We start from the raw sequence: 21936 nt of genomic DNA on the forward strand, positions 1-21936 counted from the left end.
TTTGAATGAGAACAACAAATCTTTTAAGAAATCTATGTAATACTATTAACCACACCAAGTTCTTTGAGTAAGAACTCTTTTGTCTTTATATGATCTTTTTTAAAAATTGGGGTATAGTTGCTTTATAATGTTGTGTTAGTTTCTGCTGTACAACAAACTGAATCCACTATATGTATACATATTTCCCCTCCCTCTGGAGTCTCCCTCCCACATAACCCCCATTCATTCAATCTATCTGGGTCACCACAGAGCATTAAACTTAAAAGCTTTTGCACAGCAAAGAAAACCATAAATGAATTGAAAAGACAACCCTCAGAATGGGAGCAAATATTTGCAAATGAAGCAACTAACAAGGGATCAATCTTTAAAATGCACAAACAGCTCATGAAGTTCAATATCAAAGAAACAAACAACCCAATCAAAAAATGAGTGGAAGACCTAAACAGACATTTCACCAAGGAAGACATATAGATGGTCTTTAAGTAATCTTTATTAAGACAATTCTATTTGACTTAATACTGTTCAATTCACACATTTTAAATGGTTTTAAGGTCTGCAGAAGACTGGGAGAGAGCAGTGTGGGCTGTGAAGCTTGTGCAGAGGTTAACAGACAAGAACAGAGTAGGGGAAGTGGAAAAGGATGTGCTAGGGGTCAGCTCTCCATCTGATTCCTCTGTCTCCCACAGTAACTTACATATGCATTCAGTACATCTTGACTATAAGATTAAGGGGCAATAATAGGCTCATGTGGCATTTTATTACTTCAAGTATAAGGCCACCAACAAGAAGAGGAGACAGATTGGCACAAAGCCACAGAGAGAACAGAAGGCACCCTGTTTCTATGATAAGCATTTGCTATGTACAAGCCTGCCTAGAGACTGAGTTTATTGCTTATGTGTTGCTTCATTCATTTGACAAATATTACTGAGCTCTGTGTAAAGTTCAGATGATGGTGACTAAAATCAAGTGAGATGCCTGCCCTCAAGAAACTTAGGTCTGGGACTTCCCTGATGATCCAGTGGTTAAAAATCTTCCTTGCAATGCAAGGGGACATGGGTTTGAGCCCTGATCAGGGAACTAAGATTCCACATGCCTCAGAGCAAGTGGGCCCTTATGCTGTAACTACAGCGCCCTCACACCACAATGAAAGATCTGCAACATGCAACAAAGATTGTGAATGCTGCAACTCAGCCAAAGACCCGACTCAGCCAAATAAATAAATGAATAAATTAAAAAAAAAAAATTAAGAAACAAAAAAACTTATATAATAGGTCTGGTAGAGTACAGCAGCCATCCTGTGATTATACATAGAAAGATTCTCTGCTGAGAGATACCAAAGGGCTGAGTGCCTGTCAAAGGGGGCTTTATTGAGTCAAGCAGCTCAGCAAATGCTGCCTGAAGTGACCTGAGATATAAAGGATAAGAACAGGGCCTGGAAGAGAGCATTACACAAAGCGGACACAAAGGGGAAAGGAACATGCAAAGAGGCAAAACAAAGGCTAGTGTGATATCAAGCAAGGGAAAATAAAAGCAGCCTCCTATAAGATGATGCTGGCTGGAAGGGAAGGACCTTGAAGGACCATTCAGCAAATTAGGGTATTGTCTTCATCTCAGGAGCAATAAGAAGGAATTCAAATAGGGAGAATGGTATAACCTAAATATTTAGAAAAAGTTCAGCAGGCTACAGAGGGCAGAATGGTAAGAGAAGAGCTAGGTTAATATTTCAACTGTATCTGTTAGGATAGTTTTATAGTTTCAGGTGGGGCATAGCGGTAGCTAAGGCTAAAGACATGGAAGCAACCTAAATGTCCATTAACAGATGAATGGATAGAGAAGATGTGATACACACACACACACACACAATGGAACAGTTACACAGCAATAAAAAAAAGGATGAAATAAGCTATTTGCAGCATCATGGATGGACCTAGAGATTATCACACTAAGTGAAATAAGTCAGAAAGAGAAGACAACTACCTTATGATATCACTTATATGTGGAATCTAAAATATGACACAGAGGAACAGACCCACAGACATGGAAAACAAACTTATGGCTAGCAAAGGGGAAAGGAGGGGAGGGATAAATTAGGAGGTTGGGGTTCATGTATACAAAATACATACAAAATTCATGTATACACTAATACATACAAAATAGATAACCAATAAGGACCTACTTATAGCACAGGGAACTATACTTAATATTTTACAGTAACCTATAAGGGAAAAAAAATCTGAAAAAGACTATATGTGTGTGTGTGTGTATGTGTGTAGATAACTGAATCCCTGTGCTATACTCCTGAAACTAATACAACATTGTACATCAATTATACCTCAATTTTAAAAAAAAGGCAGCTTAGGCTAGGGTGGTACAGTGCTGCTTTGAAAGAGGATGTCAGAATTTCTGCAGTGCTGTACAATGTACAGACGACCATTCAAATCTGGACGTTAGCTGTCTTCGTCAACAATCGGCCAGACAAAAATCACATAAAGTGCAACAACAACAAAAAATCATATTCACATGAAATCACTACAAATCCAAAATAAGGAATATTCTGAAATAATCAGTTGCTTATTTTTTACTTGGCACTCCTCAGGATTTAATGAGTAAAGTTGCTAATCTCCCCCATAGTTTATATAAAAAAGAAAAAACATCTAAACTCTATAGAGTGCTTATAGACATGATGGTACTAGAGGCTTTATCAGTTGGGTGTCATTTAGTCTTTTTACTACAATTTCATGAAGTAGATATACTAATATCCTCGTTTTAAACTGATGCTATTAATAGAAAGTCTAAGGTTCAGAGATACTAAGATTCCCTCTGGAGAAGCAAGTCCTTAAATCCTAACCATCCAATCATCTAGATTCCTTGTTCTTACCCAGTCTGTTCTAGTGCCTGTAACTAACCAAGTGAATAAAAGAAACACAGAAAGTACTATACTTTCTTTAAACTACTGAAATTGGGCATAGTTTGAATTTTGGATAATAAGAGCTCTATTTTAAATTTTAAAGAAACAAGTGAAATGAGTTCATCATAACACCATGTAAATATTAAGAATGAGTTCTTGCAAAGGTTTATTAGCATTCACCATAGGCAACAGCACCATGTGTGCAGTCTTATGATTAATCAAACCAGCCACCAGGAACTGAAAGGAACGAGACTGAGTTATGTGTAGCAGTCAAAGGCTCAACATGCCAAATGTGAATATGCAGACTTCTACATTACAAGTTACCCAGGATTTGCCTAACTGGCTTAGCTGTCAATTGTTAAAATTACAGGGAAGGTACCACAAATTTAATGAAATTATCTTAGGCCATGAACTTTCAATAAAAGCATTTTGTTTTAAGAGATGGATAAATAACGGGCTGTCATGAATTACCAAGCTAAATGTACAAGCCTCACATCAAGATCACAGAGGAAGACAGGAGATGCGAAAAGGAGGTACACGGGTCTCAGTGATGTGTTCTGTGGTCCTCATTACAGAAAAGCTTCGTCATTAGTTACCTGTAGTGGTTTCTACATTTACTTGATTTGTATTCATATATTCCTTTCCCTTTTAAGTTACTAGTAGAGCCTAAACTCCAGAGAAGCCAATGACACCCCACTTCAGTACTCTTGCCTGGAAAATCCCATGAACGGAGGAGCCTGGTAGGCTGCAGTCCATGGGTCGCAAAGAGTCAGACATGACTGAGCAACTTCACTTTCACTTTTCACTTTCATGCATTGAAGAAGGAAATGGCAACCCACTCCAGTGTTCTTGCCTGGAGAATCCCAGGCATGGGGGAGCCTGGTGGGCTACCATCTATGGGATCGCACAGAGTCGGACACGACTGAAGCGACTTAGCAGCAGCAGAGCCTAAACTCAAGGCCCTATTTACTTATTTATTTTCATAATGAAAATCACTACATCATCTTTGCAGATATATACCTGGACTGGAGTCGTAGAACTTGAAACAGTGTTTATGTTCTAGATCTTTGGTAAAATACTTTCAATAGAAATAGCTCTTTTCACTTAACAGAACTGAAACAAAACAAAAATAGGAAAAAAAGTATTGTTTCATTCCTAACATAAGCAGGTATTAGGATAAGTGATCTACTGGAACAAATCCAGTTCTTCAAGTCCAACAAGGATAGAAAAGCACAAAACTATATACTCAGTAGGAGAAGGCAATGGCACCCCATTCCAGTACTCTTGCCTGGAAAATCCCATGGACAGAGGAGCCTGATAGGCTGCAGTCCATGGGGTTGCTAAGAGTCAGACATGACTGAGTGACTTCACTTTCACTTTTCACTTTCATGCACTGGAGAAGGAAATGGCAACCCACTCCAGCGTTCTTGCCTGGAGAATCCCAGGGACGGCAGAGCCTGGTGGGCTGCTGTCTCTGGGGTCGCACAGAGTTAGACACGACTGAAGCGACTTAGCAGCAGCATATACTTAGTAAGTACTTCGTAAGTACTTGCTATTTGACAACTGTCTAACCATTACTGAGTTAGTGAAAGGATCCCATTTTCTGATCATGTATCAGCAAGTCTTATAGTGAAAAACAGTTCTAGGTGGGAAGCTAGAGAAACTGGACCCCTGTTCTAGCACTAACTGTCAAGGCATTTGACAACTCCATGAGAATCCTCAGCTGTGACATCACTGGTAAATCTGAAATAATAACACACAGCCCAGGGTGTTATTAGGAAGATTAACCCAATATCTGTAAGTGAAAAGAAAAAGCTCTAAATAAATACATATAATAATCAGTATAAAGTAGCACATGGTATTACTACTAACACTAATAGTGCATGTCATTATTCAAAGCTCAACGCAATACCTTAAGTGGTATAAAAATTCTGAAACAGTCGTTTTCATATCTTCGCTTATCTTGTCACACACCAGTAACAATTTATGACTGACAATCTCGGAAGTACTGAATACAATGGCAAAATCCTTATATTCCCAAATACCCACAAACATCCATAGAGTACCCTTTAGGAAACACAGAGAGCACAAAATCATGAAGTAACATGCTCAATGCCTAGTCCAAAAAATACTGATTGAATCCACCAATGCATTATGAAAAAAATCTAACTGGAGCTAAAATAAATTAAACTGTAACATCGACACCTTGTTTCCTTCAGGGAATACAGAGAGGAAAATGAGAAATTTAAGAAACTCACTTCAGGGTCTCAAGTGACATCTGTAAATTGTAATTGCGTTCCTGTTCAGGCAGCTTGGAGAACTCCACCAGACACGGGTGCTGTCTCTTATTGTCATCTCTAACCTGAAACAGAACAGGAAATCAGCATATAACAGTTTCAAAGATCATATACTAGTGATGGTTATCCCATTGCATGGAGGAACGTGAAGTGGGAAGCAAGAAGGGAAACTGAGACCCTCATCCCAGCAAGGCTGCCTCTGTCATCCCTCAGGCATGGCTAATGCTCAAGGTCAGTGGTAAACCTGGCATTGTCTGGGCTACCTCACATCTTCTCCTTGCCACCATTCCCAGTCAGTCCCAGCTTCACGTCTGCTCTGCCCTGAAACCTCCATGCCCGCTCTCACAGCAACTTACAGCCTTTGCTTCAACCTTACTTTCTCAATGCAGCTTGTCCTGCCCACCTTCCTAATCTGCCAATCTGCTACTCATCCTATTTTTTTTTTCCATAACAGTTACCACTGGCTAACAGATTAGGGTCTTATTTATGGGATTGTCTGTCTTCCTGCAACTGCAAGAATGAAAGACCAAAGGAATAGGGACTGGCCTCTTTTGTTCTTTAATAATGTATTCTCAGCACCAAGAACATGCCTGGCATATGGCAGGCAAGCAACAAATGCTTTGTAAACTGAAAGGAACTCTAGGTAAGAAGGTGTAGTAATAACTCAGTTGTTACTGTTACATGTTTAGATACAGATTAGAGACATCAATTAACATCATGACTGATTGATACAAACTCTTGGTGGTGGTTCCTTCCAGCTGTTCATTTCATCCCATGTAAGTTACTTCTGCTCTCACAAGTCACTCCAGTGCCTTACCAAAGCCAGGTAATATCCCACAGATACTTTTCATTTTAATCCTTGAAAGTGCGAGCAATCAGAATAAACTAAATTCAAGATTTTGGGACTGAATTAATGCGAAAGATGTTCCATATCCTTGCATTAGTAATTAGATTTTTGTCTTCTTAGAGGCCTAAATTACACAAGCATTACTGCTGTGGTGACACCTCAATCACAGCCATATGCTCTCAGGGAACAAATTACTCCCTGCGAATAATTACCAGGTTTTATAAATGCCACAGAAAAAGTAGGAAAACACGAGCAAGAATTTTTTTTAAAGTATTCAGGAGCTGACAAGTTAAAAACAAGATAGTTATTCTTTTCTTTCTTGATCATTGCGAATGAACAGGACTTAAGAGCACATAGCTTATTTACTTAAGGGTGTAAGTGAGGAAATGAAGCCATGAGTTACAAAACCAAACACTAAATGCTAAATATAAAGGTAAAAATGAATGTGCCCAAGTTCAAAGACAATTTACTCTCTATCTATATAATTTCCACTTACTCTCTACACCACAGAGTAACTGTCCCCATCATCCTCTTGGGTGCCCAAGCTAAAACAAGAAATCTATCCAGATTTCCTTCCTTCTCTTAACCACTTCCCATACTTGAACTTCAAAACAGCTGCAGTCATCTCTCTCCATTCCTCCTGCCAGCACACAACTGGGAGCCTCACCACCTCTCACCTGAGTCTGCTCCCCGACCTTTTTCCTGCCTCCAGGCTCACTGCTCTTTCACAGGAACAGCAGAGCTCAGATCAAGTCTTTACCACCCTCTGGAAGCTTTCCCTGATTTCACCAGGAGAGCTGTAAATATCTCTCACTTACAGTTAGCTTACCCATCATAGTTCTTAGCTTGTAATTGTGTGTGTGTCTATTACTCAGCTAAACCAGAAGCTCTTTAAAAAGGCAAACTCACTAAAACAAGGTCTTTTCAATCTGAGGACCACAGTACCAAATACAAGGTCAGGCAAATAGTATGCAAACGGGACAGATGAAGGCTTGAATGGATCTGCCTGATGTTTTTCCATAAAATAGAGCTCCCAATCAAAAAGCGGGAAAAAGACCTAAACAGACACTTCTCCAAGGAAGATATCCAGATGGCTAACAAACACATGAAAAGCTCAACATCGCTCATTATTCGCAAAATATAAATCAAAACTACAATGAGATATCACCTCATACTGGTCAGAATGGCCATTACCAAAAAGTCTACAAACAATAAATGCTGGAGAGGGTGTGGAGAAAAGGGAAGGCTCCTGCACTGTGGGTGGGAATGTAAATTGCTACAGCCACTATGGAAGACGCTATGGAGATTCCTTTTAAAAACTAGGAATAAAACCACATATGACCCAGCAATCCCACTCCTAGGCATATACCCTGAGGAAACCAAAATTGAAAAAGACACATTCATCCCACTGTTCACTGCAGCACTGTTTACAATAGCTAGAACATGGAAACAACCTAGATGTTCATCAACAGATGAATGGATAAAGAAGTTGTAGTATATATACACAATGGAATATTACTCAGCCATAAAAAGGAACACATTTGAGTCAATTCTGATGAGGTGGATGAACCTAGAACTTATTATACAGAGTGAGGTAAGTGAGAAAGAGAAAGATAAATATTGTATTCTAATGCACATATATGGAATCTAGAAAAATGGTTCTGAAGAATTTATTTACAGGAAAGCAATGGAGAAACACACATAGAGAATAGAATTATGGACATGGGGAGGGGAGGAGAGAGTGAGATGTATGGAAAGAGTAACATGGAAACTTACATTATCATATGTAAAATAGATAGCCAACGAGAATTTGCTGTATGGCTCAGGAAACTCAAACAGGGGCCGGGTATCAACCTAGAGGGGTGGGATGGGGAGGGAGGTTCAAAAGGGAGGGGATATATGTATACCTATGGCTGATTCATTTTGAGGTTTGACAGAAAACAACAAAATTCTGTAAAGCAATTACCCTTCAATAAAAAAAATTAATTAATTTAAAAAAATAGATGCTCCAGTGAAATACACCCCAAAGACATTTAAAGAAACTAATTTCTTTGCAAAAAATAAAAACAAAAATCCATAATTTATTCAAGAGTTCAAATTACTCCAAAGAAAGACACAGTTGCTATACAATGGAATATTAAAAAGGAACCCGTTTGAGTCGGTTATAATGAGGTGCATGAATCTATAGCCTATTGTACAGAGTGAAGTCAGTCAGAAAGACGAATATTGTATATTAATGCATATATATGGCATCTAGAAAGACGGTACTGATGAAGCGATTTGCAGGGCAGCAGTGGAGACGCAGACACAGAGAACAGACTTGTGGACATGGGGCAGGGGGGAATGAGAGCACGGGATGAACGGAGAGGGCAGCATGGAAACAGATCACTCCCACATGCAAAACAGCAATGGGAATTCACTGTATGATTCAGGGAGCTCAAACAGGTGCTTTGTGACAATCTGGAGGGGTGGGATGGAGTAGGAAGGAGGGTCAAGAGGGAGGGGACATATGTATACCTATGGCTGAATCATGTTGCTGTATGGCAGAAAGCAATATAATATTGTAAATCAATTATCCTTCAATTAAAAATTACTAAATTAAAAAATAAAAGGTTACTGACAGACAGGAAAAAATAACAACAAAAAACATGGACCTGCACTCCTTAAATGGATGAGTTGTATAACATGTGAATTACATCTCAATAAAGCTTCTAAAATATTAACTCAGAGAAAAACTGGAACACACCATTTAAAATGTTAAAGAATTTATGGAATTGGTCTCAGTAAGATGTGTACCTAAGTCTAGAATAACAGAGATGATAAAGTCAGGGATCAAAGACACTGATCCGAAAAGAGTTTTAGGAGAGCCCGAATCAAAGAAGACACAAGGTCAATTATGAGATGGAAGGACAATGTGAAACCTCTTCACATGTCAGTCTTAGACTCTCCTAAATTACTGATCTGACAGGACACTTGTGGTTGTGCTTGCCCAGAGTAAGACCTAAGACAAAAACCATTTCATTCTTTCAGCAAGTATTTGGTCTATTCCCTGTCCCAGGAAAGGTGCCAGGTGCCAGCACCACAGCAACAGACTAAGTGCTTAATCTCCCCACTGGAGGCATGTAAAACCCGATGTTGCTGTCATCAGTCTCAGACCAGGTAAAGCGTAACTGGCCACAGTCAGTTTGGCTCAGAAGCCCTGTGCTCCCTTTCAGCATCTGCAAACTAGTAGCAATAAAGGTATGGTGTGGAAATGAACTGAATTTAATTGCAAGAATAGATAATAATGAGACCTTATATTTCCTCTTTTTTTTAGAAGAAGAAACATAAGGAAGTTCATTGTAGAATGCAATCATTTAGGCAACCTATAGAAGCTTGCAATAGAAATCATCTGTTTTGAGTGTAAACCTATTAAACAATTCCTGTTACTATGCTTTTTTTTGGCAGGGGGGAAGTTATTTGTTTGCATGAGATCTTTTTAAATCCTAGCCTGTAATTATCTTTCTCTGAATTTTGTCTGTAATTCAAATCTTTCCCTATCTCGAATCTTGTGGTAAATTTTGTCTGTAATTCCTCTGCCAATTGACTAGGAATACTTTTACAATATCTCACCTCTTACTGACTTTAATTAATGATAAATATCTTATTTAACACTCATTCACTTCCTCAATTTTTAAAAGTCAAAGAATATTGCATAAAATCACATACTTAATAAGGTACTTTAAGTGCTTGCTGATTTGACAACTGTCTAATTATCATTGCGGAGAAGGCAATGGCACCCCACTCCAGTACTCTTGCCAGGAAAATCCCATGGGCGGAGGAGCCCGGTAGGCTGCAGTCCATGGGGTCTCGAGGAGTCGGACACGACTGAGCAACTTCACTTTCACTTTTCACTTTCATGCATTGGAGAAGGAAATGGCAACCCACTCCAGTGTTCTTGCCTGGAGAATCCCAGGGATGGGGGAGCCTGGTGGGCTGCCGTCTATGGGGTTGCACAGGGTTGGACATGACTGAAGTGACTTAGCATAGCATAACTATCATTGAATTAATGAAAGCATCACATTTTCTGATCATGCATCAGCAAGTCTTATAGTGAAAAACAGTTCTAGACTAGAAGCTAGAGAAGTTGGATCCTAGTTCCAGCACAGTAACTAGCTGTCAAGGCATTTGAATCATTGGCAGTGGCATCACTGGTAAGCCCTATAACACATAGCCCAGGGTGCTATTAGGAAGATTACCCCAATACCTGTAAGTGAAAAGACAAAGCTCTAAATATATAAACATACGAATTAGTATAAAGTAGCATGGTATTCCCTGGTGGCTCAGTGGTAAAAAATTTGCCTTCAATGCAGGAAACACGAGTTTGATCCCTGGGTCAGGAAGAGCCCCTGGAGAAGGAAATGGCATCCCGCTCCAGTATTCTTGCCTGGGAAATCCTATGGACAAAGGAGCCTGGCTGGCTACAAGTTCGTGGGGTCGTAAAGAATCAGACGTGACTTAGCAACTAATCAACAACAAGCATGGTGTTACTACTAACACTAATAATAAATGTCATTATTCAAAGCTTAATGCAATAAATTATGACTGGACTGAATACACTCATTTCTATATTCAGTCAAATATAAGTGTTATAAACTTTGGGATAGTTGGAGTACTGATATCATAAAAGTGAAAGCACTGCCAGAGTCCTGCTAAAAAAAGGTGTATAATACACTGGTATTACATGAGACCTGGAGAAGGAAATGGCAGCCCACTCCAGTATTCTTGCCTGGAAAATCCCATGGACGGCAAAGCCTGATAGGCTACCGTCCATGTGGTCGCAGAGTCGGACACGACTGAGTGACTTCACTTATTACATGAGAAGTCGTTTTGGTTTTACCTAAATTTTATTGATAAACTATAAACTAAGTTCTCTAAACAATAATCATTTGGAAACATATGCAATGATTCTTTCTCAGCCTGTCTTCCACTTATGAAACCAACTATGAACCTCTGCCCTGAGAACTTATACTACTAAATACAACTGGGACTAAAAGAAATATCAGAGGAGGAGAGTAAATTAACTTCTTTCCTTCCAGTTTCAGTTTTCACTTTCAGTTTCAATGAAATATCTTCCTAATTCCCTAGAAATCAATGCCTATTGTCTGTATATGTTAACTTTGATTTAAAAAATGTAACTTTCAACCTGAATATTAATAACTTTTGAATTGTCTAGGCAACTAAGCCATCCTTCAATGACCCCACCACTAACGTCATTCCCTCTCATAAAGAAAAACGGCACACAAAATAAAGCTTAGGGTGAAAAAACTCAATCAGATCAATTTATGTCATCATACAGCAGGATGAGTGAGAAGTAATATTTTCAGAAAGATATATTAACAGAATCTGAGAACAAATTTCAAAATTACGTACCGGACCATACTGCCAGCCAAGTTCAATTTTATTCATCACCCAGAGCTCATGGATATTCTCTGCCAGTTTTTCTCGTATCCTCTCCAGGTGGGGAGGCAACACAATCTAAAATTTAAAAAAGAGAAAAAGAAAACACACATCAGAAACAAATGCAAGAAAATGCAATGTTAACTGTTCTTACTGTGAACTGAACTAAATAAAATCGTCTCCTCAACCATTAAAATGTAATCATATAACTAGGTTCTAGATAATCCATTCTAAATTTATAAAACCAGGTATCTACATAATTATTAGGTAAATTTGGGGAATTTAGGAACAAAATTTAGAAAGAAAGAAAACAGAGTACTACTCAGGACAGCCATCATTAAAAAAAAAAGTCAATGGATATGGGATAATCACTGGAATACGCATTATTTAAAAAAAGAAATCACTCAAGACTTCTTAAACCAACCTGGCCAGCATTCACAGGCCAGGAGGAAGGCAATTCAGTGTCCAAAATATAATCCACTGAGTTTAGAAATATCTGATGGCAATGATTTATATCGTCCCTTAACTCTTACTTTCAGTGGTTTCTAAATATAAGCCTCAGGGGGAAAAATCTGAACATGTTTCCACTAAAAAGGGGAAGTTTAATGGCCTCTTCATAAAGAACACAAATGACTTTCAAGGTGAGGGGTTGGCTGTGCATGTCTGGTGATGCACAGACATTGCCCCACAGTCAGTCCCTCATAAGAGATAGCAGGCAACTGCCTACAATATCCATGGATGGGGTGGAGTTTCCATGGGGAGCAGACCAGCATTGCCTCCTTCCCTTAGAAACAAGAGATTATCCAGGTCTCAGGAAATCCTAATGCCAGTGATACCATGGAATCCCACTGTCTGTTCCAGTCCATTTCCATCCTCCAATCATGTTTATTGCTCAACTCTGAAGGCACCATATCCACTCTGCCTTGTTCCAGCCATGGCAACACAAACTGAATGTGAGCCATGAACAAAGTATGCTTATGTTATACATCATATAAAAAGCTGGCAGGGAGAGATAGGAAATACGTTTCAAGGCATTAAACCAGAGAGGCATCTGAGGCCTGCTCTTAATTCTATATCAGACTTCAGAAGCAATGCCTCTGATCTTTGAAAGTTAATGAACAAACTATGAATATCTAACCAACTGGACTGAAGTTACTTCACCATCAAAATAAAATAATATTTAATTCAGTGTCAGTGTCAGGATAATTTCACATCTATGCAAGAGAAGAGCATGAATAATGGCTAACATTGCTTGGGTGCCTATTTGCAAAGTATGGTGCCAATATGTTCTTTATTATACATTGAACATACTCTTAGCATTCCAGTCAATGAGATGAGTAATTTTTTCAAGTCTCAGAGCATGCACTGGATCCAAGACATTTTGACTCTAGAGTTTATGATCTGAATCCCTACCTGAGATAAAAGTCAGTTAAATCACTTTAAAGTGCCAACTGTATATAGAAAAGAAGAAGAAATTTAAAATTCTACTACTACCTTAGGTAAAAAAACACTCTAAAATTAGTAAGCATTGACTTAGGTTGCGGTCCAATTGTACATTATAAAATCAATTTAGTGACTTAAAAACACTTTAAAAAAAAAAACAGACTCAAAATGAGTAAGTGGACATGGTAAAGGTAAGCATTATTTTATGAAACTTGCTTCACTTATACATATAAAGTGTATTACTGTGAAATGCATTCCTACAGGTTGCAGTCCAAGGAGTCTGAAACCCACTGCATGTAGGAATGGCTGCAATTCAAACGTTGCCATCACAGCTGATGATCTGGTACCTGGCTGGTGTCCACTGGGATTGGTGTGAAGGCAGCTTGTGTCAGGGAAACCGTGGGGCCCAGGAGGTCCCTCGTGTAAGTCCTTTCTTGCTTGTACTCTCGGCTGTGCTCCACTTTCAACTTCTCTTTTGGCAGCACAGCTTCATAACAAGGAGCATACCCAGGTGGAGGAAGGAATTTAAATTCTCCATGTCTCCCCCCAAGCAGAAAGCGTACTCTAAAAAGGATGCATGTCAGGGTAAGTTATATCTCTGGCATACAGAAAAGTTTCGTAATCAACAAAATTCAAGGAATAAAGTCTTAGTATAAAATTCACTTTATCAGAAGTCACATCTTTTCCCCTAAGAACCATCATAAAGTCAGTAACTGAGAGATTAAGAGCCTCTAATCATAAAAGTAAAACCTGATTAAATTATGTTAATTGCTCAGCAAAAACTTATCACTCTCTGGAGAAATAATAAAAGTACATACACCATATTCCTATGTGAATGAAATACCTGTCTGTAGTATTTGGTCATTTAATACCGCAAGGTGCCCAAATAACCAACAGAGAAAGACAGACTTGATCTAAATACCTATATACCAATACTTAAAATTACAGGGCTGGATGAGATCTGATAAAAAGAAAAAAGTCACCTTGTAGCACTCAACTTCCCTGTGAAATTCCTTAGGGGAACTCATATGACACTTCCTGATACTGAATTATCATTTTAATTACTCTTTCCATCTGGTAGTAGCAAAAAAGCAAAGGGTTAGAGAAAACCACCTTGACCCAGCTGATCATAAGCAGATTATTTACAAGTATAACAAGTAGAGGGTGACAAGGAAAGGCGTCATCTTGACCTGATCACCCAAAAACGTATCATTTCTGTAGAAATGAGAGGATTTGGAGTAATAGAATGAGAAGAAAAATGAATGAAAATAAATATGAAAAAATTAGTGACATTTTTAATTCAACATTGTGTATTTACCCTTAGTAAAGAAAAAAGTAAACTTAAGTGGACTGGAAATATTTCTGGATGCTGGATAGAGTAAGATATATTAGACTGAGTTATTTAAATGGCCGGATATATGGACAAAACACTCAGCCTCCTGAGATTCCCCTCTTGAATTAATCTTATCTCCAACCTTCAAGGAACAGGTTGCTTGTTACTTCAAGGAACATTTTGCTACAGGGCAGAAATGCCCTGTAGATGGATGCCCAGGAGAGCAGGTTAGTAAAGCGAGCGTGATGGCAGTGCAGAGTCTTCTGTGAAAGAATGGGAAATGAGAAAGCAAACAGACCAAAAAACAGCGATACTAACTTGATTCCTGCAGAGAAACTGACAACTGGAAAGAAGAGGCCATCAATGTTGAAATTCTCAAACATGCCTTGAACAGGTTGTCCATTAATTCGGAAGGAGATGCTTGGGGCACTTAGATCTAGACAGCAACTGATGACATCATCAGTTCTCAAGAGATGCTGGTTTGGTGAGCTGACCGTCCGGGCAATACAACCTGTGGGGAAATACATTTAAGGAGGATGATGTCTTTTTATCTCAGAGAAAATCATCGTCAGAGATTAAGTCAAAGATTTGAATAGGCAGTGACAATGAATAGTACTGTACTACAATAAATCTTGAATACATATTCACGTTATATGTCAGATCTTTAATCAAAAAAATGTTGCTTTCTTTAGGAGCAATGCTACTTTTATTGTAAAATGGACCTTCTGATATGCAGAAAATTTTGCATGCAGATGGACGGCATTTGATACAGATATCATCTTAGAGTTGATAACATAATGATGTCAGGGGAAAACCTCTAGGAAAAGACTTGAAGTCAAATACCTACTTTACCATCAGCAAATTACTTAACCTCTATAAGCCTTGATTTCTTGTAAACCAAATGCCATTGCTTTGCAGAGTTGTTATGATAATTAAATTAATGTTATACAAGAACAGAGTCTCAGACATGGAAGGTATTCACTTCAGTCCCCCATCTCAAAGATTAAATTTCCTTTATTTTATAAAATAAAAACATAAAAGGATACAGAAGAAAACAGAAAATATGATCATCTGTGCATTGTTTGTTGAGAGACAATATACATCAATTGGTTTGTTTCTGTTCTATAATTTATTTCCTACAAGACCTTGGTTGGCTTCTTAAGTAGGAAACAGCAGGATACACATTGAGGCATGAAAATGATACTGGATAAATGTCATTTCTTGCCCTGGCCAACCTATGATCTACACTCACTCTTGACTGTATCAGAACTTCTTGGCCTATGAGTCCTGTGGGCAAACTGGAAAACAAGAAGATAAGATTCTCCCAAACACACATGCTCACAAATCTGAACATACAGTATTTTTCAATTTGAGCAAAGACAAAAATAGATTTGATGATGCCAGCTTTGAATTTTTTATAACACCTATTTAAAATTTCTAGCATGTCCAGATTTTTATCAACAATATGTTCAAATGCCAATAGTAGGGCAGATCTACATTATAAAATATGTAGATTTTTAATTTTACCGATATTCAAATTTGCAAGTGGTAAATTCATTATGAAGTGGTCCCTCTAGAATTTCCTAGATATAATAAAGGGAATTGTTTAAGAAAATCATGCAAAAAGCAACAGAACTCACAAAGGTCTGTATTTCTGTCTGTATCAAGATGTGTAGCTGATAATGTGGTTATACAGATATTTGTTGCTATTTACTCATTAAGTCATGTCCGACTCATTTGCGAGCCCACAGACTATAGTCACCAAGCTCCTCTGTCCATGGGATTTCCCAGGCAAGAATACTAGAGTGGGTAGACATTTCCCCTCCAGGTAATCTTCCCAGGGTTACCTGGTAGATTCTTTACCACTGAGCCACCTGGGAAGCAGTCAACAAATATTTACTATAATCCAAGTATTCTGTTCAGTCTGAGGAATGAATATGCTAAAACTAATGACTGTCTAAAAGTCCCCATGGTAAACTGTTTTGTAATGCCTGAAACAATTAGGTTAGAAAGAAAAGATCACTAGCAACCAAATTAGCCCATGGTTTCAGTGGCACTGACACTGCTGAATCTGCTAGAAGCATTCTCAGGTTGCATTTATGACTTAATAGGTGTATCAAATCAATATGAGAACTACATTCCTATTTCCAACATTAGCCAGAAAGGAAGATGGCAGTGGGCTTTTCATAGGTCCTATAAGAGAATCCTTACCTTTCTTTCCTGTACTATTCTCTGACATTCCTTCATTCTGTTATACCTAAATTCTTCAAAAGCACCGAGATTTTTTTCACACTATTGACCCTAACATACAGAAGATGTGGATGCTGGAAACAGAATCATTATTCCCCGAAGAGGAACACAGCAATGCCGTGCAAAGTTTAGGGTGGGAAGAAGAAATGAAAACAGATACCAAAATTTTTGCTGATGAACCAAACTCTGGTACCAAGGAACAACTCTACTCTCCAATCACAAAAAGCTGGTTTTTTTTTTTCCCCCCAGAAATCACAGATCCTTAATACTTTAAATTCTACCTTAAATATTAGAAAGAAAAGGAATAGGAGAGTGAACCTGAGAAGATTATGTGACTTAAAATGAATTTAACCATGGTAACTCAGTCAGAAGCCAATTAATTTAGATCTGCCTTTATTGATCATGAATCTAAAATTAACAAGCGATCCCAGGAGCTTAAGAGAACACAGCTATCAACTACAGGCATGGTAGAGCACATATTTTCTTGCCATTTGGAAAAATAGTCAAGTATGTTCTCTTGATATAAATTCAAGTTTCAAGATGATTTTCTCCTGAAATTCCACAAACTATCCTCCTTTCTGTGATAGATTCACTGAATATTTTTGTTGCTCCTATCATTCTATTTAACAGATACTTAGTCATAAAAGGCATATTGGACACAGTCCAATTCCGGAAGCTCTGGGTTCTTCCCACGTATTGATAGAAAAAGCTTCAAACTAAATGCAAACTTCACCATTTAGTGAAGTGACATTATATGGCTGAAATTAGATGCAATGCAGCATTAAAAGAAAAAGAAAAAAAACAGAGTAGTGTTTTGTTTTCCCCTAAATTCTATGTAATGGGAAAACAAGTGAACCTGTTTCATTCATCCACCTGAAGACGCATTTTGTGTGCAGTGATGTGTGAAGGTACAGAGAGAGGATGACATCTAAAGGATAATAGTTGAAATGTATTATAAAACAGACATTAATTCTATTTATGTTTTTCAGGTCTTCCGAAATTAGGGCTCTTTGCCTTTTCGGTCAGTAGAAAAATTTTCGAACGAGCATTGTGACTCTTTCTGACCACCACAGTACACAGTGTATATAAGATGTAGCACATTGTAGCCTAGGCCCCAACAGCTTAGACAAAATATCCAAAATACAGCTTCATCTCTTCCAGGCTACTGAGCTGTTGGCACTGAATAAAGGGAAGATTTAGTAAACATTACTGTTCAACACAAATATAGAGTGCTTTCATTTATAAACCCCCTTACCACAGACTCAGGCTTTAATTAAATTTAAATTAAAATACCTTTTCATAATTTATGATTTATACAGCATTAATAAATGAATATCATTTGATTTGCCCATAAGAGGTAAAGTTCAACTTTTTGTAATGTAAGAAACCTCTGCATATTTTCCGTAGGTTGTGTGTGCTCAGTCCAACTCTGTGATCCCATGGACTGTAATCCACCAGCTCCTCTGTTTTCCAGGCAAGAATACTAGAGCAGGTTGCCATTTCCTACTCAGGTGACCTTCCCAACCAAGGGATCGAATGTGCATCTCCCGATTCTCCTGTGTTGGTAACAGTCTTTACCACTAGTGCCACCCGGGAGACCCCTTCTATAGGTTAAATGTGTTATAAAACCAGTTTGGATTCATTCTAAATGCAGCTTTATGAATATAAGCATAAGTCTGCAGGACGCTTGGGGCTGGTGCACTGGGACGACCCAGAGGGATGGTATGGGGAGGGAGGAGGGGAGAGGGTTCAGGATGGGGAACACATGTATACCTGTGGCGGATTCATTTCGATGTTTGGCAAAACCAATACAATATTGTAAAGTTTAAAAATAAAATAAAATTAAAAAAATAATTAAAAGCTAAACTTTTAAACAGAGCCAATGAAAATAAATCTTTTTAATAAATCAGAAAACAGTATATTTTTATATATTACTAATTTTTAATATATGTCCAATCATTAAAGCTTAGGGTTGTTAGCTAGTGAAATGAGCTATACATTTATTTTTGACAGCTCCACACTTCTGAAACAACACATCATTTGATTTTGGACTGTTTCTTCATAATACATTTAATAAATTACCCATTCCTGACATTAAACTATCAACCAAGAGATGAAACTTAGTCTTTTTATTATGATTATTGTCCAGGATTTTTTTTTTTTTTGGTTCCTGTTTATACTGGAAGCTAAAGCTTTGCACGTACCAACTAAAGCAAGTAGGAAACATTTAAGTTTTTGCATTCAATTAGTGAATCAGAATGCCACTTCTGATATATATCATTCATACACAATGAAGTCTTTTGGAGAGGTACTATAATTGTAAGAGTCTTCTTTTTCCTCTAGTGAAATTTTGCTTTTGACTTACCACTTTCATCATTTTAGTGCTGCATTTTTAAAATCAAAGTATCTGACATGAGCAACACAAATAGGTTATGGAAATGTACAGAAAGGGCAAAAGATTTCCTTCGAGAACACTGTGAAGGAAAATGGATGGTACTTACCTGACCAGAGGTGAAGGCCATCAAATCCGTAGGAGAAGAGGTCATCTCCGACACCATTTCCACCCCACTCTTCACCCCCTCCAGGGTAGGGTGAGTACCCCTCTGTGGAAGCCCAGCCCACTCGCAGGTGAGTGGCTTCAGCAGTCACGAATGGCTCAGTGTGGTCCACCATCAACTCATAATACCACTTCTTATACTGTGCAGATCCTTCACTGACACCCAGAAAAATATTGGGTCTCATGCTTTGAAGAGATGGGAACAGTATATGAGAAAATCCAAATAAATCTTTCATTGTCTCAATTTATTACATCATGCTATCCTGAATTAGTCCTGCTTTTCAAAGATACATTCCATTGACCAAGAAGTTTGTTTGGGTTTCCAAAACATTGTACAGAAAAACCCTATTGATTTTTTTGGGCAACCCAATGTTTCCTTAAGTGCAAGAAATTATTGAAACAATCACTGAAGTCTACTGTAACAGCCAAACTTACAGTTAATGTTCAGTGACTTATGTTTGCTTTGGGGAAAATTTGGCTACATCACTCAACAGTCCACTACATTTTTTCTTAACTGTTCTTCAACCTATTTTCATATCATAAATCATATTTAAGGGGAGACACTCAGGATAGCATCAGGCCCCAGAATTAATGGGGTTATTATTAATCCAGGACATAGAGACATTTTCCTAAGCTAAGCTTTGTGTCATACAAGGTTTGAGGCTGACGCAAGTCATAGCCTTAGTGAAGGAACCAAAGTGACTAATCATCTTTGTTATTCTCTACGTCTCGCTGTGAAGAGTCTCTAGTTAGTTGTATTTTAATTGCAATTTATGAAGAGATCCTAACCCTAAATTAACATTAGGGATTAGAAAAAGTCTCGGGAATGCCACTCATTAACAACAGGTCTAGTATAGAAAGAACAATAAAGGAAGTCTCAAATCAATCTTAAAAAAAATACAATATATTTGTGTTTAAAAAAAAAACAAACACAGAGGAGAAATACATTCTAAACCCCGCATTTTTGTTTGAAACATGGTGAAGTAGCAAGTATTTCCTGGAAAGCTGCTAAAAACTGTGCTAAGTGTATCAAAGTCATTGCTATCACACATAATGTCTTCTTAATTATATTCAATATTATCATTATTACATATGGAAGGCATTATAGCATGGTGGTTAAGAGCTCAATCTCTGGAATTAGACTCGAGTCTCATTTTCAGTTCAAACATTTTAATTTATAAAACACAGATAATAGTAATACTTCATGCACACACAAACAGTGTAGAATGCTTATAAAAAATCTGGCATTGTGGCTGGCACAGAGTACCCAATGAACGTCTGACACCTTGGAAAGTAGATCTAACTGGAAATGTAGTTTCACTGATTTGTGGAATTTATTGTATTTTGGATATCTGAATTCTTGTTATACAACCAATTTGGTGACATGGTCTATCTGAACCTACCTGCTCACGTGGTTCACAAGGCGTGTCTGCAATAACAGGTCTCTTCCTGGCAGAAGATTGTCACAGATGAGATGCTGGTTAGAACGGACTGCTACTCCATGGCAAACACAGAGAGAGCATAAGACATCCAGAACCTGAAAAGTGAAATCCCTTTCAGCTGGCTCTCATTCCCTTTTCAGATTCAAGCATCAGCAGTAATTTCCACAAACAGAAACACATTCCCTCCAGGTACCTCTGACCCAGTCACTTTAAACCTGATAGCAATGTGTCCACTTATTTTCCACTACCTGAGAACTGCTCCATTCTCCCACTGGTGCTATGCATAAGCACTACATAGTATTATCTGATGGAAATTAAAAAGTAAAAAACATGAAAAATGTGACACACCTTTTAAAAATTATCTTTTTAAAGAGTATGTTTGAAATTATTCCAGAATTCATTTCAGGCAATAAAATGGTTCACTTACCTTGTGATTTCTTCCATGCTTGTCTAAAAGTGAGATAATGGATTTTATATGGCCTTCTTTAATAATATTTAGAGCTTCTGGACTTTCTACTAACACACAGTGTAAAACTTCAAGAATACCTAAACAGAAAATAAAGAAAGGGGGCAATATGATTAATTAGTCTACAATGATCAGTGACTTTGCTCCTCTCTATGTGTTTATTGAGGTGTTGACTGAACATAGTACAATTATGAGCTCAATGCGTTTGTCTCCGAATATCTGTGATTAGGGACAGCTGGTGTCTGGGAGGCAGGGTTGGTAACCAAATATGATAACAAGTGAGAACAAGGCAAATATACAGTGTTCAGCTAAGTAAGCAGGTAACCCTGCCTATAGAGAAATGAAAGGAAGTAACATTTAAGTGGGGCCACAGAGAACTCATGCACGACCATTTTCCAGACAGGAAACATGGGTTGACTGAAGTCTTGAATGCTGGGCAGAGCTGATGTGCCTGAGGTACAAAGCCAGTAGGAGATGGAACAGGTAGATTATGGCCAGTTTAGGAAGATTTCAGACGCTAAAAGCATAATTCTGCAGCAATGCATCTAACCCATGGAGATCATTACATTCTTCTGGAGATTTAAAGTCAAAAATGTTTCTTGGTTTACAGAACAAGAGAAATATACAAGATTACACAAAAAGAAAAATACAGTATTTAAAACCTGAATAAGAATGGTGATATTTTGGGGCAATAGTCATCAGAGAGGACAAAATAGAATATATATTTTCTTACAGTTTAAAACAGAAATTAGAAATAAATCTCATTATCAGAAATTTTCGTGTGAAATTGCAAAGCTAAATGGGTCCATGTGTATTTATACTTTCAAAGCAAGGCTGCTTGTCAACAGAGAGAATGTAGCTCATTTGCAGCAATTAAACATAAAATTAGAACCTGTGATCACTGTCTGAGCGCTACATAGTACTAAAAAGGATCTCAAAGGAACCTTGTAGAAA

The 21936-nt window shown here is 37.9% G+C and overlaps 1 protein-coding gene across 1 annotated transcript in view; it reads right to left on the bottom strand.

Annotated features, from left to right (window-relative positions):
- The window catches only part of RYR2 (ryanodine receptor 2), an 819609-nt gene that overhangs the window by 341640 nt on the left and 456033 nt on the right, over positions 1 to 21936 (bottom strand). The window contains exons 18-24 of the mRNA XM_070364567.1: positions 20944 to 21062; positions 20478 to 20611; positions 19019 to 19260; positions 14586 to 14778; positions 13282 to 13498; positions 11465 to 11569; positions 5167 to 5270 (exon numbers count right to left, since the gene is read on the bottom strand). Of these exons, the coding sequence (XP_070220668.1) occupies positions 5167 to 5270; positions 11465 to 11569; positions 13282 to 13498; positions 14586 to 14778; positions 19019 to 19260; positions 20478 to 20611; positions 20944 to 21062 (1114 nt within the window). The remainder of the gene's footprint in view (positions 1 to 5166; positions 5271 to 11464; positions 11570 to 13281; positions 13499 to 14585; positions 14779 to 19018; positions 19261 to 20477; positions 20612 to 20943; positions 21063 to 21936) is intronic.

The sequence above is a fragment of the Bos mutus genome, chromosome 28, assembly GCF_027580195.1.
Source record: "Bos mutus isolate GX-2022 chromosome 28, NWIPB_WYAK_1.1, whole genome shotgun sequence".
NCBI classification, from domain to species: domain Eukaryota; kingdom Metazoa; phylum Chordata; class Mammalia; order Artiodactyla; family Bovidae; genus Bos; species Bos mutus.